The 27,367-nt window shown below is 41.5% G+C and overlaps 2 protein-coding genes across 14 annotated transcripts in view; one reads left to right on the plus strand and one right to left on the minus strand.

Annotated features, from left to right (window-relative positions):
* rtraf (RNA transcription, translation and transport factor) overlaps positions 1 to 20,880 on the plus strand; it is a 36,226-nt gene extending 15,346 nt beyond the window's left edge. For both annotated transcript variants that reach the window (XM_038778792.1, XM_038778787.1), the window contains exons 5-8: positions 1,892 to 1,980; positions 12,187 to 12,255; positions 16,187 to 16,235; positions 20,440 to 20,880. In XM_038778792.1, the coding sequence (XP_038634720.1) occupies positions 1,892 to 1,980; positions 12,187 to 12,255; positions 16,187 to 16,235; positions 20,440 to 20,594 (362 nt within the window). In that variant the 3' untranslated portion in view covers positions 20,595 to 20,880. The remainder of the gene's footprint in view (positions 1 to 1,891; positions 1,981 to 12,186; positions 12,256 to 16,186; positions 16,236 to 20,439) is intronic.
* nid2a (nidogen 2a (osteonidogen)) overlaps positions 20,764 to 27,367 on the minus strand; it is a 232,828-nt gene continuing 226,224 nt past the window's right edge. For all 12 annotated transcript variants that reach the window (XM_038778768.1, XM_038778760.1, XM_038778730.1 and 9 more), the window contains one exon: positions 20,764 to 23,857. In XM_038778768.1, coding sequence (XP_038634696.1) covers positions 23,847 to 23,857 — 11 coding nt within the window. In that variant the 3' untranslated portion in view covers positions 20,764 to 23,846. The remainder of the gene's footprint in view (positions 23,858 to 27,367) is intronic.

Consider the following 27,367-nt stretch of genomic DNA (forward strand, 5'->3'; position numbering starts at 1 on the left):
GAACTAATGACTAATGACAATAATTATCAATCGAGGCATAGATTACAAAAGCAGGGAGGTCATGTTGGAGTTGTATAGAACTTTGGTGAGGCCAGCTGGAGTACTGTGTGCAATTTTGTTCGCCACATTATAGGAAAGATATTGCACTGGAGGGGCTACAGAGGCATTTCACCAGGATGTTACCTGGAATGGAACATTTTGGTTATGAAGAGAGGTTGGATAGGCTTGGGTTGTTTTTGCTGGAGCAAAGATTGAGTGGTGACCTGATTGAGGTGCACAAGATTATGAGGGGTATGGACAGGGTGGATAGGGAGCAACTGTTCCCCTTAGTTGAAGGATCAGTTATGAGGGGACGCAAGTTCAAAGCCAGGGGCAGGAGGTTTAGGAGGTATTTGAAGAAAAACTTTGCCCAAAGGGTGGTGATGGTCTGGAATGCACTGCCTGGGAGGGTGGTAGAGGTGGGCTGCCTCACATCCTTTAAAAAGTACCTGGAAAAGTCCTTGACATGTCATAACATTGAAGGCTATGGGCCAAGTGATGGCAAATGAGATTAGATAGGCAGGTCAGGTGTTTTTCATGCGTCGGTGCAGACTCAATGGGCCGATGATCCTCTTCTGTTCTGTGATAATCCAAATACAGCCAGGTAACAACTAATGACATCACAACACTTACTGCTGACATCAGCAATGGAATTAAATGAGGTGCATAATAAGAACACTATAACAATGAGCATTTGAAATGCCATAGCATACAAGGCTACGGATCAAGTGCTGGAAGATGGGATTAGAATAGATACGTGTATAATGGCCAGCCAGACACGATGGGCTGAAGGGCTTCTTTCTGTGCTGTAAAATTCTATGACTCTAAATATCAGGAATGATGGTGTCAGTGAAATACTATTGGGTACAGCATACCATAATCTGCTTGATTCTTTGCATTGTAGAATCCTTGCAGTGCAGGAGGCCATTTGGCCCATCGAGTCTGTACTGACTCTCCGAAAGAGCACTCTACCTAGGCCCAATCCAGGTCCCTGATGCTGTGAGGCAGCGGTGTTAACCACCGTGCCACCCAGAATGATGCCACACTGACCCTTGCCGAAGTGTTCAACAGCTAATTATCATAGCTCCACCTCCTGTGAAATCTGAAATAAGTACCACAGTGATAGCACCTTAACCAACGCAGAATGGCTTTGGAGGGCTTAGAGCTGACAAATGGTTTAATAGTTCAGGTTGTATGAGGCTAAATCTTTGTTGGCTTATCCTAGAAACATCAAAATCTCCACTAAGTAGTAACATGAATGTTTTGACAGCCTGGCATGCATTGATTTTCCCTCTGACTGATAGCATATCATTTTTTCAGCTACATGTAAACTTGATATGTACTGTTTCACTGCAAACTTCTTAATCAAATTAAACGCAGCCTGGACATCCTGTCTCTACGTGCTAAAACCCATCACCACTTTATCAGATCGGAACCACTGCTCCTGAATGTGTTCCTGTTTAACAACTTTTTGTTCCTTTTTTTTATAGACCCCAGTACCTCAGGTATGTAGTAGCTATGTTTTATGCTGCCAAATATTTTAATCATATTTGCATTAGGTGGTGTGCAATTGCCACAATCGGAGCATAATAGTTTCATTTGTGGCGTTCGCCAATATTGCCACTGCCTCGAATTCCCTGCCGTTATATTTCTGGATTATCAGAGAAACATGCACCTTATGGAGGATGCTGTTTACAGCCACTTCTGCTATGCTGCATTCTAATGTGAACCGTTTTTTTGGAGACTTCAAATTTAAGAGACTGTATTAGTCCACAGTTAGTTTCTATTTCAAATAAATTAGATGCTGCAGTTTAGATTTTTTCTGTTCCATGGATATTCTTTTTTGTTCTAGTTAACAACGCTGACTTTAAGGCTGGTGTGATGGCATTGGCTAACCTTTTACAAATCCAGCGCCACGATGACTATCTGATAATGTTGCAGGTAAGCATAATCAGCTTTACTAAATATGCCTCAGTACGGTGCCAGCCCCAAGTTGTGGAAACTATTGTTTTGTGCTAACGGTTTTGGATTCGTCCTTCGGGGCTTGGAGGGAGGAAGGGTTAGAGCGGTTCGTGACTTGTACTTCTCCAGTCACTCTTCGAAACGACCACCCACAAACAAGTTCTCAAGCGGTAGCCGGTTTCAGTGCGACCAGGTGCAAGACTTTGTGCGCAAGATGGTTGCTCCTTCCCTTAGGCCCTCCCTACCCTCGTTGATGGACAGAGTTCTTTTGGAGGTTGATGTAGGGGAGACTGTCGGGGAACTATGGTCGGCTGGTGTTAACGGAACAGGTCCTGTTGGATGAGATTTAAAAGAAATGGGAGGAGGAATTGAGCCTGAAGTTTGAGGGAGGGTGTGACACAAGGCTCTATATAGAGTCAACTCCACCTCCTTGTGCGCTAGGCTTAGCCTGATTCAATTCAAGGTGGTGCATACGGCACATTTGACCAGGGCACGAACGAGTGGGCTTTTCGCAGATGTTGAGGACAGGTGGGAGTGGTGCTCTATTTTCCTGGCACATCACACACACATTTTGGTCCTGCACTAACCTCGTGAGCTTTTGGCTCTCCTCCTTCTGCACCATGTCAAGAATGATTATGGTTGATTTGGAGCCACGCCCTTTGGTGGCTAGTTTTGGGATCTCAGACTTAGCGGAGTTGCAGACAGGGGTGTAGGGAGATGCTCTTGCCTTTGCTTCCTTAATAGCCTGAGGTGACCTTTGGTTGGAAGTCTTCAGCCCCGCCCAATGCAGCACTGTGGTGAAGGAACCTAATGGAGTTTTTATTCTTGGAAAAAAATCAAGTATGTAATGAGGGTTGGCTGAAAGGTTCTACCGAAAGTGGCAGCCGGTTGCTTCCTATTTCAGGGGGTTGGTCACCGTCAGATGTTGTTGGGGGGGGGGGGGGGGGGGGGGATAGGGGATTGTTTATTGGGGGTTGGTGGGGGGGGGGGGGGTGTGGAAGGGTTGAAATATTGTTGACTTTTGTATGTATATAGATGCAAAAATGTCATATTAGAATATTTGTTCATAAAAATATATTTTTTTAAACTCAGCAACATGTGTAAAATGGTCTTTGTGCAGCACCTAGTGAAGAACTATTTTAGTGAGTAACGTGTTGATGCATTTCCTAGAATAGATACTTCATAAATAAGCATGCATCTTATTACATAAATAAAATATAAAAACTGCAAATGATGGAACTGAAACTAGAACAGAAAATTCTGGCAATATGCAGCAGGTCAGTCAAGGTAGTTAAAGAGAATGCAGATTATTTTTTGGGGGTCTCAGCTCAGCTGAGCGACAAATGAATGGATTGAATGATCAGGGCGGCATGGTTAGCGCTGTTGCTTCACAGCGCCAGGGACCCAGGTTCGGTTCCTGGTTTGGGTCGCTATCTGCGGAGTCTGCACGTTCTCCCCATGTCTGCGTGGGTTTTCTCCGGGCTCTCCGGTTTCTTCCCACAAGTCCCAAAAGACATGTTAGGTAATATGGACATTCTGAATTCTCCCTCTGTGTACCTGAGCAGACGCCGGAATGTGGCGACGAGGGGATTTTCACAGTAACTTAATTGCCATGCTAATGTAAGCCTACTTGTGGCAATAATAAAGATTTTATTATTATCTGCAAATTCCTGAGGCAATGACAGCATGTTAAAATAAAAAGGAGATGCTAATAGCTGAGAGTGTATAAAAGACATTGAAGACAGTCGCTTGAAAAAAATGGAGATTGGTTGGAGGGGAATCCTGTCGATGCAGAAATTATGAAGAAAAAAGACTAGAAACATAGACAAACAAACAAAATAGCCCAATATTACAGGTGCGTGATTGCTACTGGAGCTGTGTTGTAAGGAAAAATCTACACCCAGAATGTCAACTTCACCCCACTTCTCCCTCTCCCATCGCAAGTAGATACCAGAACTCCCTGCTGTAGCAAAATGGGAATAGTAACTAATGTCTGAAGTTAATGTTCAAACCAGAGGTCATTCAACATATTGGTACTACGTTTACCATGACTGTGCATCAACGCCAATAACCAGGCAAAGCACAGTCCTATATTATTCCCTTTCAACTGCTAAGTGTAACTATGTGCTTGGAAGTTATTCCAGTGTCACTGATAAGTGCCAACAGAACACTGCAGGAAGAAGAGAGCAGCTTATGTAGAAACTATTTAAGTATGAAGGCTCCAATTGAATTCAATATTAATATAAGTTTAGTTTGAGATTGCACTGGATACTCATTTATGACTTTTATATAAGAGTGTGTGGCAATTACATGGTAGGTTACAGGAACCACCCTGTCATGGCAACAATCTCCACAGGAAAAGTGTAGAAAAAGCTAATTGGTGCTGGTTTAGCACAGTGGGCTAATCAGCTGGCTTGTAATGCAGAACAATGCCAGCAACGCGGGTTCAATTCCTGTACCGGTCTCCCCGAATAGGTGCTGGAATGTGGCGACTAGGTGCTTTTCACAGTAACTTCATTGAAGCCTACTTGTGACAATAAGCGACTATTATTATTATTATTATTATTATTATTATTTTTAAATCATGAATTACAATCTCTTGGGAGTGTTGAATCCTAGCTGGATATATTTAATGCCTTGACAGTAAATGTTGACATGCTGTCTGTGAGTACTGGTTGGGAGGAGTGGGATGGGTGGGTTTAAGAGGTCCGTATGAGCTGGCCTCACTCATTGTTCCTGTTGATATTTCTAGGAGGGGTCACTAGATTATTATTGGGTGGAGATGTCTGTCTGATTTTACCTATCCTGTGACATTGAGGCCAATTGTAGCATCTTTACCACTGGTCTTGATTAAGATTAGCTAACTGAGCACACATTGGAAGTTAGACCGGTGATCTTCATAGTCTGCATAGTACAATTATTTGCTGGATAAGCTTGCTGAGTTATTGAAGGAATGCAAGAAGGGACAGAGCAGAGGCACATTGTTCTGTTCATGCAATCTTTCCATGTACTGCATTTCTGATCCCCTTTCTATTCTAATATTGTCATCATCGACTCTTTGAGTGCACTTCTGCATTTCTCTGCTTAGAATTCCTCAGTCAAAGACTCTGTGTCCTGACCACAGTACTGGAACTGCCTGACTCAAAGGCACCAACGATTCCGTTGGCTGTCGCAGTATTCTTTCTATTCCTGACTTTTCTGTTGTAGAGCTGGCTGCTCCATCCTTCCCACTGCCATGTTTTATACTTTCATGAGTAGGCCACCATTTGCTGTCAATCCCTAACTGCCCTCAAGAGGGGGTGGTGAGGCCCCTCCTTGGACTACCGGTGTAAATACACCCACCGTGCTTTAGGAAGAGAATTTCAGGATTTTGACCCAGTGATAATGAAAGAACAGTGATATAGTTCCAAATCTGAATGGCGTGTGATTTGATGGGGAATCTGCAGTGGTGGTGTTCCCATGCATCTGCTGGCTTTGTTTTCTAGGTGATCGAGGCTGTTGGCTTGGAAGGTTCTGTCAAAGGAGGAATGATCATTTGCTGCAGCACATTTTGTTGATGGCACATTGCTGCCACTGTGAGTTAGTGGGACGGTGCAATTCTTTAAGGTGATGGAATTAGGGGCTGGTTTACCTCACTGGGCTAAATCGCTGGCTTTTAAAGCAGACCAAGCAGGCCAGCAGCACGGTTCGATTCCCGTACCAACCTCCCCGGACAGGCGCCGGCGTGTGGCGACTAGGGGCTTTTCACAGTAACTTCATTGAAGCCTACTCGTGACAATAAAGCGATTTTCATTTCATTTCATTTTCAAGAGGTGCTGAGCAATTAGCTGCTGTGCCCTGAGTGGTGTCAAGATTCTTCAGTGTTGGGTGGCACAGTGGTTAGCACTGCTGCCTCGCGGTGTTGAGGACCTGGGTTTGATTCCGGGTCACTGTCCATTTGGAGTTTGCACCTTCTCCCCGTGTCTGCGTCGATCTCACCCCCACAGCCCAATGATGTGCAGGGTAAGTGTATTGGCCTCGTTAAACTGCCCCTTATTTGGAATTTTCTTTTAATAAGATTCTTAGGTGTTATGGATGCACTCATCCAGGCAAGTGGGGAATATTCCATCACACTCCTGACTGGTGCCTTGCAGTTGGTGGGCAGGCTCTGGGGAGTCGGGTGAATTACTCGCATTAGAATACCCAGCTTCTGACCTGCACTGGCTGCCGCAGTATTTAACTGGCTGGTCCAGTTAAGTTTCTGGCCAAAGGTAACCCCAAGGATGATGATGTTCAGCGATGTTAATGCCATTGAATGTCAGGAGTAGCTTTTCTCTTGTTGGAGATGATGATTGCCTGGCCCTCGTCTGGCATGAATTTTACTTGCCACCTATCAGTCAAGCTGAACATGGGCCAGGTCTTGCTGTATGCAGACATGGACTGTTTCATTTTCTGATAAGTTAATAATACTGAACAGTGTACAAGCATCAGCAAATGTTCCTACTTCTTACCTTGAGATAGAGGGAAAGTCACTGATAAAGCAGTTGAAGATGGTTGGGCCCAGGACACTACCCTGAAGAACTCCTGCAGTCATATGCTGGGGCTGATGTGATCGACCTCCAAGAACGACAGCTATCCTCTGTGCTAGATTCCAACCAACAGTGAGTTTTCCACTGATTCCCATTGATTTCAATTTTCCTAGGGCTACTTGAGGCCATGCGATCAAATGCCTTGAAGTCAATGTAAGTCACTTTAACCATATCTCTTGAGTACAGCTCTTTTGTCCATATTTCGACCAAAGCTGTAACGAGGTTGGGAGCATAGTGGCTCTGGCAGAACCCAAACTGAGTTTCAGTGAGCAGGTTATTGCTGTGCAAGTGCCACTTGATAGCACTGTTGTGACACCTTTCATCAATTTGCTGATGATTGTGGGTAGACTGATGGCTGGATTAAATTTGTCCTGCTTTTGTGGGTGTCATTGTCCATGAGAGAGCATCTCATGCAGTTCTGTTCCTAGTTGGAACTGGCCAGAAGGAGCACAATGATTTTCTTCAGTCTTCTACCCGCCTAGGTTCTTTGTTTCTCATCCTAACATAGCTGGCACATTTCCAGAAATGGCTTCTCACATCCCCAAGTTATAATTATCTCCTGAGTGCACCCTTCCTCTCCTTCAATTAAGTTATTTATGTACTTGTGATCAGTTTTAGTTTGGACTGCATAATTTCAGTACTCCCATTATCTCTCAATTCTGCCTTTGTCTTGTTCCTATGGTGCTGCAATTTTGCTTTCATTGCACCGGCAACTTGTACTTCTCAAGGCCAATCGTGCATGGGGAATAAATGTGGCCTTGTCAGTGATTTCCTCATTCCATGAATGATATAGTACGATACGGTATATTGTCGTTCAGGTAGTAAAATGCCCCAAGGCACTTCATAGGAGCATTATCAAACAAAATCTGACACCTGAGATATTGGGGCAGATGGCCTACCAAATAGGTTTTTAAGGAGTGTTTAAAGGAGAAAAGAGAGGTAGAGAGGGAATTCCAGAGCTTAGAAGATGCTGAAGTGGCTGATGACGTAGCTCCTATTGAAAATGAAATGAAAATGAAAATCGCTTTATTGTCACGAGTAGGCTTCAATGAAGTTACTGTGAAAAGCCCCTAGTCGCCACATTCCGGCGCCTGTCCGGGGAGGCTGGTACGGGAATCGAACCGTGCTGCTGGCCTGCTCGGTCTGCTTTAAAAGCCAGCGATTTGGCCTAGTGAGCTAAACCAGCCCCTATTGGTGAATAGATTAGAATTCGGATACTCAAGATGTCAAGGGAATAGCATGTTGGGTCGCAGGGATAAGATATCCTTGGAGAGGGTACAAGGGCGATAGGAGAGAGACATTCAAGTGCTTGGGCAGTGAGGATGCTTAGAGAAGGTGTGGCTCTGTGGGCTGGGTGAAGGAAGAGAAGCAGCAGCTGATAAGATGATTTCGATCATGGTGACAAAGAAGTCCATGAGCTCTCGCACGTCGGTTTGGTGGGAGAAGACAAGAAAGTAGTTGAAGAAAAAATAGGAGTGTTAATTTTGCATTCCAGGATTACCGTGAAATAGCAGTTTGGCAGGCAAGAAACAGGTGGTGCTTTGTGTTCAACTAGATCTGAGGGTGAATAGCTCAAGCAGTTATATGTCAAATGCGTTCAAATCTGAGTCTCCTGGAATTGGGGGAGTGAAGGTGAGGGCCATTGAGGAGGAGTGGTCAGCTTGAGAGGAAGTAATGGTTTTAATGGCATCCAGGGCATCAAAGATGGAGTTACGGGTTGGTAGCGCAGTAGCTGCAAACGTATTGTGCTGAATAGGGGTCCAAAGAATGAACTGCAAGAATTTTTTTTCCAGGATGGTGTGATGAGCCCATAAGGAAAAGGGGATGAAAAACTTGCCTTGATCGGTAGTCGGAGTAACTCCAGTTCCCAGTGGGCCTCCGGGTTTTTGCGCACATGCCAGCCATATATTGGCCGCACAGTTGAGTTGGTGTTTCTTTACATTCTTGGGTCTTTTGTGAATGCGCGGGCTGGAGAATGGCCGCACATGTTTGGTTTGTAGTTTTTTACATTCATGGGCTGGGAATTGACCTGTGAGCAGACGCAGTTTGTAGCTCCGTAGATGGAATTGGTTCTGAGCCCCTATGCAGAAGGGAAAAAGAAAAGTGAAACAGCACAAAACAGGAGGTCCAGTGACCTGAAGCGTGTCACCATTCCAGAGGAAGCAGTGTACCGGGGGGGGGGGGGGGGGGGGGGGGGGGGGGGGGGGGGGGGGTAGGAGCAGGGGGAAGGTCCCAAACAAGGGTGTGGGGACAGAAAGAGATCCCAGAAGAAAGTCCAAGTTAAGGGACAAGGACAGAAATCTGAAACAGTTATTGTTAAGTAAAGTTGAGAGAAAGGAGCAACACAATTACCTCCTAATTAAGAAAAAGCTGCAGACTTGAAGCAAAGTGAGCTTGAGAGAAGCCATAAGATTCAGGGAGGCACACAAAGGTTGGTGACTCCTTATGGCAGATGTCTGGAACTGTGGTGTTCTGCTTGGCATGGCAGAATATCTGAAGGTTTGTTTGAAAATGTGAAGCATGAGTACATGGGGATCAAGGGAAAAGGAGAGATTGAAAGCCTTGGTGTGAATCTTTGTTTCAGACGTCTGAGTGGAAGTAATGCTTGGGAGACAATTCTAAAGTTAGTTGATGAGAAATTTGAGTTGTGGGATCTGTCTTCCATTCTGTGCTGTATCTGGCCACAGTTCACCTATTAGTTCACGAGTGTAGCATACTTACCCTGAATATTCGAGTATAAGATAGATATTGTAAATTGTTCATCTTTACACAATGTATGTACCAGTAAAGAATAGTTGGGCGGCACAGTGGGTTAGCCCTGTTGCCTCACGGCGTCTAGGTCCCAGGTTCGAATCCCGGCTCTGGGTCACTGTCCGTGTGGAGTTTGCACATTCTCCCTGTTTTTGCGTGGGTTTTGCCCCCACAACCCAAAGATGGGGGCAAAACCCACGCAGGGCAGGGCCTCACGGTAGCATGGTGGTTAGCATCAATGCTTCACAGCTCCAGGTTCCCAGGTTCGATTCCCGGCTGGGTCACTGTCTGTGGAGTCTGCACGTCCTCCCCGTGTGCGCGTGGGTTTCCTCCGGGTGCTCCGGTTTCCTCCCACAGTCCAAAGATGTGCGGGTTAGGTGGATTGGCCATGCTAAATTGCCCGTAGTGTAAGGTTAATGGGGGGATTGTTGGGTTACGGGTATACGGGTTACGTGGGTTTAAGTGGGGTGATCATTGTTCGGCACAACATCGAGGGCCGAAGGGCCTGTTCTGTGCTGTACTGTTCTATGTTCTATGTGCAGGCTAGGTGGATTGGCCATGCTAAATTGCCCCTTAATTGGAAAAAATTAAGTGGGTACTCTAAATTTATATTAAAAAAAACTAAAGAATAGTTGGGGGGTCAAGGAATAGTGTAATTTGACTAATTTACTGGCGCTTGTATTGAAATCTTTCCAATCTTTTGTCTAGTGTCATATATAATTCCTTTTCCTTGTTCAACAAATGTTTTATTCCTTGTGTTAAACGTACGCTGGCAGACCCCTGTGAATGTGTTGTAATGATTATAAGAAATTGCCATACTTTATAGTTTGTGTATTTTTGCAGTAATGTTATTAAAACTTAAAATGCATATAAACACTATCTGCTACAACTGTGATTAAAAGTGAGATAATCAGTGATTTTGCAGGGGAAGTATTTTGTTGATAGATATTAAAAGCCAAAGTAATACTGTGTGCTGAGTGTTGGTGTAACTAATGGGAGGGGCCAGGTCCGTGTGGAGTTGCTTCCAGGGCTCGTAAGTTGAGCAGGTTTTTAAAAAAGGTTTCTCTCTCCAAGGACTCTGCACCCAGATAAGTAAGTAAAATCAGGTTGTCAATTTTCTACATGTGGTATTTGAAATGTATGGGGTTGCTTAATTGAAATGTAGAGGCAGGTTTCAGGAAGCAAGTTAAGATGTTGTACCTGGTAACTGTAAAGCTATTTCTTTGTTGCTGATGTTAATTGTGTTCAAATTAAAGTTTGTTTTAATATAAAAGCTGTCTAATGGTCAGTGTTATCAGTCCTGTGGTGCAGAAACATTTGCTCGCAGTTTTACCAAATCATAGAATTTATGATTTGGTAAAACCGGAGGAAACCCACGCAGATATGGGGAGAACATGCAGATTCGCACATACGGTGACCCAAGCCGGGAATCGAACCTGGGACCCTGGAGCCATGAAGCAACAGTGCTATCCACTCTAACCCGGGATCCTAACCAAAATTGGGGTTCTGCTCCAGACCCATCAGTAACTGCCCTTTAAGGTTTCTAAAAACAAATTAAAAATTATGATCCATCAATCCAGGTTTCACTCCGGGATCTGACTTGTCCAGTATCAATGTCAGCTGGGGTTGTTCCAATGGACATGGAAAGTAGAGTGGTTGAAGGGGGTCATGGGTGGAGAACGATACAAAGAAGTGGTCAGAAATGGCCTTGTCTGTGATTGAACGATGGGAGTAGCGAAGCCATGTGTGATGGCAAAGTCAAGGAAGCAGCTGTGAATATGATTAAGCAGTTTAAATGGAGGGATACAGGAGAGAGAGAGCATGATGAATTGAGATGGAGGTTGAAATTGCCCAGATGAGAAGTCACTTGGTGCAGAAACTGAGGGAAGAGAGCAGTGGAGATTTTTACTCTTTATGGCGGTTTGTCCACTCATTGTGTTCTGTAATGCGATCCTAATTCGGGCCTCCTGAGTCAAACTCGAAGTTAACTGTTGGTGGCAGTACAGCATAATGTATTTTTGGCTATCGTCAATCACATAGGTTGGCCCTTACAATTGTGTTTCTCAGACTTCCTTGCAGTCCTGCCTCTTGGTGCAACTGGTGCTGCTTTCTGCCTGTCCCTTTTCAACTTTGGGGTCTTGGGTGAATTCTCACTCTTCCCATTGCTGTTGCCCTATTAGTGAACGAGAAGAACAGTGAATTAATTGAAGTACTGAAGGTGAATGTAGCATGATTTAACAATTTTGTGCTCCCATCAGGAGCTGCCATTACTGGGATAATAAATAGGAAGTTCCTGCACACTGTGCAGTTTTCCAATTAGCAATTGTAGTAATTCATATATCAAATATACACATACCCATATTTTGAAGCAAGCGTGCTTCTGCAGAACATTTTCCAGTGAAAAACTATTTTCTTTAGCAGCTGCTACAGGACTTGTACAATGTCTGTTTTCCCTAAAATTTAATCTTATCTAGAGCATCTTCATTTTTATTTTAATTGACTGTTTCTTTATTTTTACTAATAAAAATGTCTCAAGTCATGGTAAAAAAAAAAGCAGATGTAAGCACTGAAATGCGCAAGTATCTTTAAAATTTAGCAATGGGGCTAACTGCTTTATTCCCAGCAGAGTTGTAAATAAACCATTTTGTGGAATTGAATCCATATGTTAGCCATGAAATCTGTAAATTCTTAGTGAACTGTATGAACTGTCTCACAATGTCAATATCGTTGTCTATATTAAAATGCTTCTCAGTTGCTAAATGATATATTGTGATACCTATGGTTCAACCCGGGCCAATGAAGTCTACATTCACAATTTGTTTGTTTTTTTTAGCATCTTTGCTTACCTTTCTAATTGTGATTTTAGGCTATTCGCATTTTGGTGCAAGAGCGACTAAGTCCGGAGGCCATTGCAAAAGCAAACCGATCAAAAGAGGTAAACAGTGGTTTCAAAAGCTGTTCATAATAAAACAATTCTGTTTAAAACTTTGATTCGTATCTTTGATACAGTTGAATCAGATATGCAATTCGGTAAATCTTCTGTTAATCAGTTTTGGCTTAATTTAAATGCGAGACACAGGATTTGTTTTTAAAAGAGGAAGGAAATTACTCAACGCAGAAAAGAAATGTTTTGAACAATAGGCTTAACCAGTTTTGGAATGTTATGTATACATGGAGATGTTATATTATGTCACAATGACTAGACTAACCTGTTGAATCAGTTGGAAATCATGATGTATTGTGTCAGAAACATGGTTAACCTTCAGTGATGAGAGAGGAGTGCATCAACAATAGGTTTGCGTCTTTCAAGAAGGATACACCACATAGGAAAGGAAGTTAGATATTATGCATTTGTCTGGAATGCCCAAGGTACAAGGTATAAAGGAAACAGATTATTTGGTACAGAATAAACATCCTTCAAAGTTTATCTAGCTTTGAAGTGTGCAGTACAAAAGGAGAAAAGTGGCTATAGGTTTTCTATAGACCACCTGGTCAAAATAAAATGGTTAGGATGCTGAATGCGGAGAGACAAAAGTTGTGTGCAGAAAAAAGGCTGCATAATGGAGTCTTTGATGAAATGGGAAATGCCATGCTGGTAGCAGATGTGGATAGATTAGGTTTCTGTGAATGGCTCATCCATTGGGCAGTAGATCCCATAATGTTTAACAGATGGCAGTCTTACCACACGATCCATTTAGTGTGAAGGAAGAACACAGCAGAACCAACTTTGCTGTAGCACAATTTTGTTCTGGGCCTATCTCTTGATTTAGAAAGTTATTTTTCATTTTAGCACTAATTTGTCCAGATTACTCTACCTTGCAGTCCTAGGTTGATATATTGTGCCAGCTCTCTTGACATTGATTCCTATCTGTCAAACAAAGCAAACTAATCTAGAAATGGAATGCATTTATAGCCCTGTGAAAATGTTTGAAAAGCAGTAATGAAGTTATCATGCAGAAATGGCCAGTTGTGACATTGTGTTAATGTATGTGACAGTTATTAATACTTTAAAACTAGTACCTTTCAAATAAGATAGTTGAGTGTAGGTGCACACACAAGCGCTAGTTCAATCCCATTTAAAATACTAGGCACCAAATCACAGGGAGGATATATTGGCCCTCAGAACGATTCATTGAAATTGAAAACTTCACAACTGAGATTAATAAAGTTTTGTTCAGCAAGTGTATGGCCAGCTTTGGACCAAGGCAGACAGATAGAGTTAGAATACAAATTGGCCATAATCTAATTGAGTGGCACAACAAGCTCAGGGAGCTGAATGGCACCTCCTGTTCCTAGATCAACGTTTCCCTAACAGTTACATCAGCCGTTGCGCTATTACTTCCATCTCATCGCCCTAGTGAACAAAAGCGCTTGACTCCCTGTTTCTGAGACAGGCACACCATGCAACTCCCTCTGCACCTTTTCACAGAGATATTTCTCTCAACGCAGCATTTGGTAACACTTGGCAGCTGAAGAGGGTACAATTCCTTACGCAGGCTGTTAAAGAATCCTTGTCCTGCTATTTAGTGGCATATTCTGCACTGTTTGTACACTATAATGGGTTAATCACTAGTAATGATCAAATCTGGCATCTGATTACTGCTTGATCATCTCAAACTCTATTTCCGCCCATAGCTGATTAAAAACATTGATATTTATGCGGAGAGGAGAAAGGGCAGGAAACTGGGATGTAACAGAGACCAGCCACTGGTAATAGTACAGTTACAGTTTCGGTCCTACCAAACTGACTGTCCCTAAAGATACTTCAGGTTTCTCATGGAAAAAGCAGGATGATAATAGTACAGCACTTGAATTCCCCTCAGCACTATCACTGTATACCCAACCAATGGCAAAAACTGTGCATGTATAAAGCCACCAAGGACACCTTCAAGTCAGTGTCAGCAGATAAAAGTATTTATAGAATTTACAGTGCAGAAGGCGGCCATTCGGGCCATCGCGTGTGCACTGGCCCTTGGAAAGAGCACCCCACTTAAGCCCACACCTCCGCCCCAAACCCATTACCCAGTAACCCCACCCAACACCTTTGGACATTAAGGGAAATTTAGCATGGCCAATGCACCTAACCTGCACATCTTTGGACTGTGGGAGGAAACAGGAGCACCCAGAGGAAACCCACTCAGACACGGGAAGAGCGTGCAGACTTCACACAGACAGTGACCCAAGCCGGGAATCGAACCTGGGACCCTGCAGCTGTGAAACACCAGTGCTAACCACTGTGCTACCGTGCCGTCATCCATTGTGCTACCGTATTCTCTCAAATCTCCCTAGTTCATACCATTCTCCCTCCAGCCCACTTATGGTAGTGCTCATCTTCCACTCCTCTAGTTCATGCATTCTTCCTCCCTACATTTTCTTTAATGCCAATACTTGTCTTCCTCTGAGTCTAGTGCCTAATGCAGTGGAACAGGTCCCATCTGTTTTCTATACCATTCCCATTGTTCTTAAGTTCCTAGCCACAGAAGCCACATCCTAGCCATTATCACCGGGAGCAGGCAGAGACTGATGCAGCAGCTAAATTACATGAGGGGGAACAGGTGAGGAACAAAGCAGTCCAGGCCGTGCTGACTATTGTCAACAAATGCATACCAGATCCTCTAAAAATTAATCGTCAGCATGAAGCACTGCCAATTGGCATGTTTCCATGTATTTTTCTGCCTTGTGCATTAATCTGGACTCTCACGTGGATTATCCTCAAATTTTAACTTTCATGTTCATGAACCAGCTCTGCACTGAACATTAATTTGCCTCTGCAAGTTAAAATTACTGCGTTATGCCAGTATTTAAATGACTTTTTTTTACTGTTCATAGTAAACTAACTGATGCTGTGCTGAAGATTTATTTCTAAGAAAGGATTGCAAAATTGTGGGGCTCTGGCTCTGTGCAACCAAACATGAGATACAACCTCTAATTGAAGTGAAGTGAAGCAAGGAAACAATTCAATTCTACTGCGATGTCTGTGGTTCAGATGTGAAATTTCTGACATCTTTTTCTCTGTAAATCATAGAATTTTACAGTGCAGAAGGAGGCCATTCGGCCCATCGGGTCTGTACCGGCTCTTGGAAAGAGCACCCTACCCAAGGTCAACATCTCCACCCTATCCCCATAACCCAATAACCCCACCCAACACTAAGGGCAATTTTGGACGCTAAGGGCAATTTATCATGGCCAATCCACCTAACCTGCACATCTTTGGACTGTGGGAGGAAATCGGAGCACCCGGAGGAAACCCACGCACACACTGGGAGGATGTGCAGACTCTGCACAGACAGTGACCCAAGCCGGAATCGAACCTGGGACCCTGGAGCTGTGAAGCATTTGTGCCATCCATAATGCTACCGTGCTGCCCGTCCACAATGCTACCGTGCTGCCCGTTGCAGCTTCTAGTTGCAGATCTTCTAGTCTTCTAGTTGCAGATCTTGCCGTACTCCTACAAAACCATCTAACATTTAGTTTGAAAGAGTAGTTCCTAAAGCTGGAAGTCAACTCTTGGTGGGGAGGCAGTGGCAAAGTGGTATTGCCGCTGGGCTAGTAATCCCAGTACCAGGGTTTGAATCCCACCGTGGCAGATGGTAACGTTTGAATTTAATAAAAATCTGGAATTAAACCATTGTCATAAAAACCCACCTGATTCACTAATGTCCTTCAGGAAGGAAATCTGTCGCCCTTATCTGGTGTGGCCTGCGTGTGACTCCAGATTTGCAGCAATGTGGTTAACTCTTAAATGCCCTTGGGGATCGGCAGTAAATGCTGGCCCAGCCAGCGACGCCCACATCCCATGAACAAATTTGAAAAAATGCTTTGTTGGTACTGTTCTTGCTTATATACTCGTCCATTTTATTTTTCAGGGTTTAACTGTATCTCTGGAAAAGCATTTACTTGGCTTTGATACTGGAGGTAAGCAGAATTACATTTAATTGCAAATATTAGAGCACTGGTTTGTGTGTATGCTTCAACTTGTTTATATAAAGTCATAGTTATAACATTACTGACACATGCGCACATCACACATGTCAGTTAGTTCTCTGTAGAACAATTATCCACCATCTACCTTATCTAAACTTGGCATAATTTTGTAAAGCTCAATCAAATTTCCCCCAACCTCTCTTGTTCCAAGAAGAACAATTTTTTAAAATAAAATGTATTTTATTACAAACACGTATCAAAACAGTTTACAGAAAATAAACACCTTGGGAAACATACTTCCCAACAATCAGCTATACATCTGTACAATTTATTTTCCCTTTTTCACCCCCCCCCCCCCAGCGATGAACAGCTTCTCAAACATGGTCACAAACATCCCCCACCTCCTTCTGCAGAGCCCCTTCTCCAACCACAGGAAGTCGTATAGGTCACCCAACCAAGCCGTGATCCCTGGTGGCGATGCTGACCGCCACTCCATTAAAATTCGCCGCCATGCAGTCAGAGAGGCGGAGGCCACAATATTGGCCTTCCTCCTTTTCATGAGCTCCAGCTTCTTTAAAACCCCCAAATATCGGCACCAAAGGGTCCGGGTCCTCCACCTCCTTTTTAAAAATAAATTTAGAGTACCCAATTATTTTTCTTTTCCAATTAAGAGGCAATTTAGCATGGCCAATCAACCTAACCTGCACATCTTTGGGTTGTGGGGGTGAAACCCACGCAGACATGGGGAGAATGTGCAAACTCCACACGGACAGTGACCCAGGGCCGGGATTCGAACCCGGGTCCTCAGCGCCGCATTCCCAGTGCTATCCACTACGCCACATGTCGCCCCTCTCCTCCACTATCCTGGCTACGACCGCAAACACTCCCACCCAGAATCTTCTCAATTTTTCGCAACCCCAAAACATGCGCGCGAGATTCGCTGGCCCCCGCCCACACCACTCACATTCATCTGCTACCTCCTGAAAGAACCCACTCATTCTCAATCAAGTAATATGCACCTTGTGCACCACCTTAAACTATATTAGCCTCATCATCGCACAAGAGGAGGCCCCTTTTACCCCACGCAATGTCTCATTCCATACTCCCCAATTGATCTCCAAGAAGAACAATACCACAGCTTCTCCAACCTAACCTTGGACACCATACCTACAAATATTTTGGTAAACTTCCTCTGGTAGATCTTTTCTTAAGTGTGATCAGAACTGGATGTAATGCTCTCATTGTGGCCTAACTAGAGCGTTGCAAAGATTTAGCATATTTTCACTGCTTTCGTACTCAACAGCTATTTATGAAGCCCAAGATCCCATGCCTTTGCTAACAACTCTCAATAGGTTCTGCCATTTTAAAATCCATGCTTATGAACCCCCCAGGACCCTCTAAACATTTTAGAACTGTGCCATTAATTTTGTCTTGCCTCTACCTAAACCATTTGCCGAAATGCATCACCTCACAGTTTTATGCGTTAAATTCCATCTGCCACTAGTCTACCCATTCTATGCTCATCTATGTCCTGTTGTAGTAAATTAGTATCATCTTCACTCTTTAACACACCTCCCAATTTGGACATTTTTAATCTGCGTTCCAATATCCAAGTCACTTATACGTATCAAAAAGCATTGGTCCTCACACTGGCCTTTGGGGAAACACCACTGCTGTCTACCATCCTCCATTCTTTAAAAACAACCATTGACCACAACTCTTTTCTGTCTCTAAGCCAGTTTTTAAAAATAAATTTAGAGTACCCAATTCTTTTTTTCCAATTAAGGGGCAATTTAGCATGGCCAATTCATCTACCCTGCACATCTTTGGGTCGTGGGGGTGAGACCCACGGGAGAATTTGCAAACTCAAGCTAGTTTGTTTTTAATCCAAGCTGACACTGACCCACCTATTCCACAAGCCTCAGTTTTATTAATTAGACTTTTATGTGGTACTTTGTCCGACATTTTCATAAAATCCATATAGACAACATCCACCGCATTCCCCATACCAACCTTCTGGTACTTAAAGTTATGGAAAAAGGACAGGAAAATACCAGTTATTTAATCAAACCTGACATTGTATAAGCTCCACCTTATTAAATATCGCGGAGAAGCAAGAATCCAGAGGGATTAAAAACCTCCATTTTAAGAAACAAACCTTTTGCAAATTCCTGACGGATCCCTGCAATCAGTCAAGTTTCTGAAGACTGCAGTGACTGGTATCGTTGTTTCGCTTATCCACCTACCTTCTATAATTTAATGCTTACCACACATGCAAACTGGCCCATATCTTTCCCAAACATTTGCAGTGAATTAGCAGCCACTGTGCACACCACAATTTATTCTCTGCAAAAAGAAGCACTTACGAGCGTCGATCCTAAATCTTTTGCTTTCATGACTTTACCCTTTACCCCTTGTCCTCCTTAGCTGACCTACCTCAGATAACTATTCAACAAGGATAGAACGCTTTATTATTTTAAGGACATCAGTCATATCAAAGACCTCAAAGTCTTTTTCAAAGTTAAAAGTCCCATCTGCGTAAGCCTGTCCTGATAACTTGCTAAAGAGCCATTAGTTATCAGTTGAGTAGTGCTCTTCTAAATCTTTCCAGGCCCTGATATCTGCTGCATGTGTGGACACCAAAACTGAACACATATTACAGATACAATTAGATCAAGGTCTTGTCTGAGGAAAGGATGGTACTCTAGTTTTATATTGAATTGTTCTAACTTCATGCTGATGCCCTTTTTGCTTTTGTATGAGATTTTTTGGTATTATCATAGATCTACAGTGACTCATGAGCTTTAACCCCGAGGTGGTCCTGTTCAGCAGACTGGAGCATATATCCTTGAATAATGTTCAGTGTGATGCAATGATTTTTGTTGAAATTCATCACACTGAACTTCTCTATTAGAACACATTGATCAGATACAGACCCATTCCCCATTTCGTTGCGATCTGTCTAATTTTTTTTCATCCTAATTCCTTGCATTTGCTCATATCTTCATGTTGTCAGTAAACTAGTATGGGTGTGATTTTCTGTGTTGAACTGCAAGAACCAAGTTATGTCATTATTATACTCTCACATTACACATTCATAATTAGTTTGGTATGATTAATTTAGTTGTTCTCCACTATCAAGTTTAGTTATTCACAGTGACAAACTAAGCAGTACTAAATAATCAATTGTTAAGGGACATTCATGCTGCTGCATTTTCAAGGCTTTTTGGAAATGTACACTCCATTTACCTAAACCAATTATTTGAATTGTCCTAACCTTCTAGTATGACTTGCGTAAACTAACACATTATGTTCCTATTGCTTAAATCTAATCCATTATGGCATTGAAATTATTGTGATTGTTTGCTTTCCTCTTTTTATTAGGTTTTTTTTGGTTTTTAATTGTTTGCTTTCCAAGCAACATTTCCAAATCGAATGTCTGTTGAATGATTTGAATGCAATTTGTCAGATTGAGATCTTATGCAATGGGATTTCTTCAGTATTGTTTGTAATCTCTGCTTTCTACTGTTAGTCAACCCACCTTCAAATCATATAAAGTACATATCTATTCAGTTTATCCCATCCACACTGTTGTCTCTTTTGTTTCCCACACTTTTGATCACCAATCGACGGTATTAAAACTTAGCATTTAACAATATTTTGATCATCTCAATTCAATATATAAGTACATTCACAGCTTCACAATCAGTTGCATTTAAACAAAAGTTTCTCCTCTCTGTCCTAATTTTCTTTAAAGTTTAATCATGATAGCCTAGATTTCTTCAATGTCTTTTGTATACGTGGAAGATGTGAATTTCAGATAAATTTAGTGATTTTCATATTATGGTAGAAATATTAGCTATTTCACTCTATTAAAGCCTTCTTCAGTAGTTACAGATCACAAGCTTACAATTGAGCACTGAATTAAATCTGCTACCAAATTACAGTGTACAAGGTCTATATTCCTGTACCGATTCCGTTAGAGACAGGTTTATTTTATGCTGGGAAAAATTTGCACACCAGAGTTAGTCGTTTGGTCTAGCTATGTCCTTATAAACTGACCCTGTTGTGTAGCAGTCAGATCTGTTCCAACCTTGATCAAATTAGATTTCTAAATTGCTTGATTACATTGCTAGCTGTTACTTTGAATTTTGGCAGAAATAACCATTCTTGACCTATGTCTTGACTTTGACAGATGCCACCTTGAATGAGGCTGCACGAGTCCTCCGGTTGCTGCATATAGAGGAGCTACGAGACCTTCAGACCAAGATTAATGAAGCCATTGTAGCTGTTCAGTCAATAATAGCTGATCCCAAAACTGATCACAGGCTGGGAAAGGTTGGAAGATGATCAGAAGATGGAATTAGTTGACTATTTGCACCATGTGTCATTTTTATTTTGAAATTAGACTTAGGAGTTGAAAAAAAAGGCCTGGGTGATTAAGTAAACTGACAAGTGATAAATGATTCACTAAAATGGAATAAATGCTGAAAAAAAACTTGAAAAATTACAAGATTTGTTTTTTTGAGTTTATTGTTAAATTGGAACAACAGTGCGATTACAAGAATATTGTCTTAGTTACACACATTCCAAGTGATGTATATGCTTTACAATAAGACATAGCAAAAGTACAAAATTAAACTGTTCAGGTTGTGTTAAAATAGTTTATGCCTTGCAAGAAAAAAATTCTTGCAGGGGATAACACTACAACATATGCTGTAAAATGAAACCAATACAAAAATGTTTGAGAGCACGTTCATTTATTAAATGCTTATTGGTACATAAAATTATGAGAACTTGTGCTGTTCAACATATTGCTTAATTTTTTTCATTGAATAGTAAAACTAGAAATGCTGAATAATTTATACTATTTTCTATGATAACCTGTAGAGAATCCCACATTGAGCTAGTTGGAAGTGGCTCAATATTGCTGTCCCCACCTGGAGCAGTTTAGAAACAAAAACAGGATTATTTTTAGCTTAATGTTGGAAGGCATGATAGAATAGCAAAATTTTTCACAATGAATGAATTAACAAAATAACTGAAGGGTTCAAATGATTTTCCATTCAACCATTATTGACCTATTTTCTGCCAGTTTTTGTTCACACAAAGTGCATATTATCCAGGTGAAATGCTATCATGTCTTTTATTTATGATGTTGCGATACTTTGAGAAAATTAGTTAGACTGGGAGTAAGCATTGTGTGTAACTAATATGAATCAATAGTGCACATCACTCTCAGATTTTACACACACAATGTCTACTGCCAAGCTGTTTTAGCAATTTTAAAACATAACTATGATATTTAAGAGCTTCTGAGACAAAGGGAATATTCCTTCATAACATTTATTACCCCAAAATCTTGGCTCAAGAGCAACTTTGGCATCTGCACATACGCAGTAAACATGGAAATTAGGAAATTCCTGTCCGATTTGCCCTGTTCCTTTGAAAGCTTTGCAACATCGGCATCTTGCTGAGAGAGTAGTGAAACTCATGAAGTTGTGGTGCTTACCCCAATAGCTAAGCCAAAAAAAGTGTTCATTTAATATTCTAACTTGCACTTCCTGGTTTAGACATTGCATGCCTCAGTAAGCAATGTGGTTGAAGAGACAGGCTGGTGCTATCCCTGCTCATACAGGTCTTGGATCCCCCTGGAGAGGCTGCTGTGCTGATTTAAATGTCTACAACTGTAAATTACCACTAAAACTCTGGGCAACTTATGCACAGTTCTGCCAGTGACCACATAATCCAGGCCATTTTTTGTGCGATTACTCAATACCTTTGTGGTAACATTTAGAATCTAAACTTCTGAAGAATCAGTTCACCATTATGAAGTCTGAAGACTGTCTTGGATTAAATTGAACTTTCTGCTTTTTCTTTAGATACTAAAGTTAGTCTCCAACCTTTCTCTTTCGAGCTTTTTTTTCTACTGGGATGGTTTTAATAGGACTTAAGTGATAATATTATTTGATAATAACATTAGCAATGTAACATGGTATGTTACTTTCTACCCCTACTCTTCCCAATCTGAAACAAAGGATGCCTGTTGCAAATATTTGCATCATTTCCTAACTCAATTATGAACCTTCGGCACCTTAATGAGGAAACACAAGTTTAGATTATCCAGATACTTTTCCCCCTACCTCTGTGTCTCTTGTCTGCTTCAGTTGCCCAGATCTTTTTGCGATGCACAGGTTGAAAATGCTGCATTCTGAAGTCCAGTTTGTGGACTTAACATTAGGATTAAGAACTGCAGGAAAGGGTGACAGCTCTTCTGTTCATTTAGAATATGTAAATCATCATTTTCCAGTGACAGCAATACTGCTTCAGAACAATATACTGAATAGTTTTATTCAAAACCACTAACATTTGTGACATCATCAGCACTGAATCAGTTAACTGCCAACGGTTAACTGCTTCATTTATTAATTAGGCCAGTTAAAAAGCTGAAGCCTGCATTTAGGAAATATATGATGATTCCATAGAGTCGATGTGTAAATGCATCAGGAACGTACTGCAGAATCAGTCCAATTTTTTCCAACCATTTGAAAAACAGAAGCCAACTTAAGGGGGAAAACATGCCTAATTCATGATGAAAAGTGATTTCTTATTCTCATCATAATTTTAAAAATAGTTTTCCAATTTTTAATGTTTTGGGGAATAAATAGCCCCAAGTATAATATGATTTACTATTCGCGTTATTCATTGCCTGGCCGTGGGCGAACATGACCACCTGATGTTTTGGGTTTTGTCTCATACAGCCTGAAGATGTCAGGCTAGTCATAAATGGCACTCTGAAAGGGTAGTTTACTGATATGATACACAGGTATTTCACAATAAAACAAAACCAGTATTACTATAGTTTGTTCCAGGTTAAATGTGCTGATGTACCAAGCTTTGGCTCAATTTGTAATATTGCTTTGTGGTTAAAGGAATTTTGGTTGAGACATTTTCGCTCGAAACAGGGACTGATTATTATATGCTTCGTCAAACTAGGGTACATTCATGCATCTGATTCATCTATGTATTGTATGTCCCTTGACAGAGGTAACAATTATAACATCTGGCTGAATAACTAAATCTTGCTGAGTTTGAGGTGCAGATTTCAGATGTAGAGCTTCTAAAAATCACGATTGCTTGCAGTCATTTGAAGCTCACTGAACAAAATGAGGGTCTGCAGTAAATTCTGGGTGATGGGAAAAGAAATTGAAACATTTTTGACAACTTTCAGGAAAAAAAATTCCATCTTCCCTTAAACCATCTATGAAGTGTTTGTAGTTTTCTTAAGTTCCACTGCATCACATACTTTGTTATATATCCAGCACAGGGCTACTGTTTTAAGTTCATGTTCCTAAATTTCAGAATTCGTGATCAGGTAGGCTCGTAATCGTGCCAGTCAGTCATTGTTTCCAATATTTCAGTCAAAAGGCAGCACAGTAGTGGTTTCTTGAGGTATGGAAGCTATGTAACACATTTTCAGTTTTGTTCCCTACTAACCATGGGGGAAAAGTACACAACAATGCGTGCAGCATTCTGCTCCGAATAGAGATCTCTTCCTCCATTTGTATTAAGCTGAAACATAGTTGTCATTGCCAGCAGTCATTATTTTCTTCCTGCCAGAGAGGAAAGAAAAGTGGTAAGTAAATGATGGACTTGTGTGTGAAAAATGGACAAAACCAACACTGAATCTTGGCAATTGTACCTGTTTGATACAAGTTTGTCTTAAAATCGAAAATACAGTGTTAATTAACAAACTCATATCCTACTATAAAATCGGGTAAGAATTGAAATTCTACCAATCAAGAACACCCAAGGTACTGATTTGAGAACTCTATTTTAACATGTGGCATTGCCTTGAGAATACGGAGGCGGAAGAAAATGCAGTCAGGCCGGGACAAGTTGGGAAAACTTGAAGGACTGATTTAATATACCATGAAACAATTATTTCACTTTTAAAAAATGTATTTTATTACAAACATGTATCAAAACAGGTTACAGTGAACAAACACCCCGGGAAACATGCTGAAACAATTACTTCACACTACTAAAGTTAAGAATGATAGAAAGAAAAAGGCAATGCTGTAATATCAAAATAGGTGTTACGTTTATTTATGTCGTGCCATTAATGTAATAAAATGTCTCAAGGTACTGCAGAAGAACACTATAAAACTAATAAAGACAGCAGGTCAGATAAAGAGACATAGGGTCAGATGATGAAAAACAAGGGGAGTACTTCAAGGAAGACTTCTTGATGGAATGGCACAGCAATATTGTCATGGTACAGAAAGAAGCCATTCAATCCAGAGTCTTTTTTGCATGTTCTCTTGATCAAGTTAGTCAATCCCATTCACCTGTTCTATTCAGAGTTTACTTTGCTCAATCATCCATCCAGTTCTCTTTTGAAATCATTCACGGTCTCTACTTCCACCACTCCTGTCGACAGCAAGTTCTAGGTCACTACAACTTGCTACACAAAGAAAAGGTTCTTCCTCATATTTGTTCTGCATCTTGTGCCCAAAACTTTAAAATGGTGTCCCCTAGCCAAGAACAGCTTTTATCTACATTATCTCAACCTGTTATAATCTTGTACAGCATTATCCAATTTCCCCTCAGTTTTCTTTGCTCCATGGAGAATTACCCCAACTTCTCCAACCTCACCTTGTATCTAAGAACTAATTATCATCTCTCAAACCATTCTGGTAAATCTACACCCTCATCCTTCCTAAAGTGTGACTAGAATCAGTGCAATGTGGCCTTATCAGAGCTGTGTACAATTTCAGCATAACTTACCTGCTTCTGTACTCATAACACTATTTATAAAGCCCAATATCCAATATGCTTTGCTAATTACTCATTATATCCTGCCACCTTCAGAGATCGATGCACATGAATTCCCTGTGAATCTGATTTAAGCTATTATTTCCCCATATATCTTCTGCCACAGTGTATCAGTTTACACTTCTCAGCATTAAATTGCATCTGCCACTTGTCTGTCCATGCCACACCTAGTTTGGAATCATGAGAAAATCTGGATGTTTAACTCTTCCACAAGTCATTTATATATCGAAAAAAGTGGTCCCTGCACTGTCTACCATCCTGCTGTCTGAAAAAGAACGATTTGCCATGATTTGCGGTTTTCTGTTTTTAAGCCATTTTTTAAAAAAAAACAACCTGATACTGCCTCCTTTTCCATGAGTCTCAATTTTGTTAACCAGCCTTTAATGAGGTTCTTGGTCAAAGGCTTTCTTAAAATCCATATTGACAACATCAGTACTTTCTCTTAATCAAGCTTTTCCTATTCATCAAATAATTAAAAGTAGATTAGACAAGCATGACCTGTCTTTTACAAATCGATGCTGGCTCTCCTTAATTAACACAACCCTCTCCAGCGCACCTGTGACTTTTTTGTTCCCCCCACCAGATTGTTTCCAAAACCTTAACACCATTTATGTTAACCAGACCTGCCTGCCATTAGCAAGAAAGGTATTGTACCCTTTCTTGAATAATGGTGTCACATTTGCCACTTCCCTGTCTCGAAGGATGATTTGACGATTATGGCATGCCCTTCCACTATCTCCACTCCAATTTCCTTTAGCAACCAGAGATACAAGCCATCCAAGCGCCTTCCCAGTACATCCCATCCATTTTCACTCCATTACACTACCACCATCACTTCTGATATTTAGTCAGTATCCTCTTTGTAAAAAAAAAACGATACAAAGTTCAAGTCATGCCCTATGTCTCGAAACATATATCATCCTCATGAATACGGGAGGTGGTGGTGTAGTGGTATTGTCACTGAACTGGTAATCCAGCTTTGGAGACCTGTGTTCGAATCCCACCATGGCAGATGGTAAAATCTGGAATTAAAAGTTGAATGATGACCATTGTCATTCATTAATGTCATTTAGGGAAGGAAATCTGCCGATGGTAGCACAGTGGTTAGCACAATTGCTTCACGGGTCCAGGGTCCCAGGTTTGATTCCCAGCTTGGGTCACTGTCTGTGTGGAGTCTGCACGTTCTCCCTGTGTGTGTGTGGTTTTCCTCCGGGTGCTCCGATTTCCTCCCACAGTCCAAAGATGTGCAGGTTAGGTGGATTGGCCATGCTAAATTGCCCTTAGTGTCCAAAATTGCCCTTCGTGTTGGGTGGGGTTACTGGGATATGGGGATAGGGTGGAGGTGTGGGGTGCTCTTTCCAAAAGCCGGTGCAGACTCGATGGGCCGAATGGCCTCCTTCCGCACTGTAAATTCTATGATCTATGAATGTTACAGCAGTGGAAATAGGCATTCTTAGTGACAGCACCAATATGAGGTTGGAAGCAGATGGAGAGGTCAGATGCGACATTTCAGGTTGTGAATAGATTGATTTTACCAGATTTCAGAAACATGTTCGCATCAAATTTCTTTGAACAAGCATATAGACCTTTTTAATAGCATATAAGCATAGTTAAGCCAGAACTGAAGGAAGAATTTGCTTAAAAGCCCATGCCCTTTAATCTAATTGCACAGATAGATGTCAAAGTAGGACTTTTCTTTCAATGATGCTTTAAGTTAAAAGGAGGATTGTCATTATCACTCCTGTTATACCAATTCTTAAAATATTTCCAAATGTGATTGATGCAAATGAATTGCAGATCGTGCAATGTGACAAGTATCACAAAAAAACACTAATTTAAGTATTAATATCGCCTCGTAAAACATATATTCCAACAATTCAAAACTTTTCAGCTTGCCTTTGCACAGTTGGGGGAGGAATATTGGTCGGGACACCAGAACTCCCACCCTGCTCCTTTGAATAATTCCATTAAATATTTCAGGTCCACTTGAGCAAACAGATGGAACCTTGCTTTAACTCCTTTTTTATTCTCTTTTCTGTACTGCACTGAAGTGTCAGCCTATTTTATGTGCCCAGGTCCCCATGTAGCTTGAACTCCTTCATGATCTTATGATGCATGAGTTCCATCAACTGGTTAGATCATAGAATTTACAGTGCAGAAGGAGGCCATTCAGCCCATCGAGTCTGCACCGGCTCTTGGAAAGAGCACCCTACCCAAGGTCAACACCTCCACCTATCCCCATAACACAGTAACCCCACCCAACACGAAGGGCAATTTTGGTAACG

Source organism: Scyliorhinus canicula, chromosome 2, assembly GCF_902713615.1.
Source record: "Scyliorhinus canicula chromosome 2, sScyCan1.1, whole genome shotgun sequence".
Lineage (NCBI taxonomy): Eukaryota > Metazoa > Chordata > Chondrichthyes > Carcharhiniformes > Scyliorhinidae > Scyliorhinus > Scyliorhinus canicula.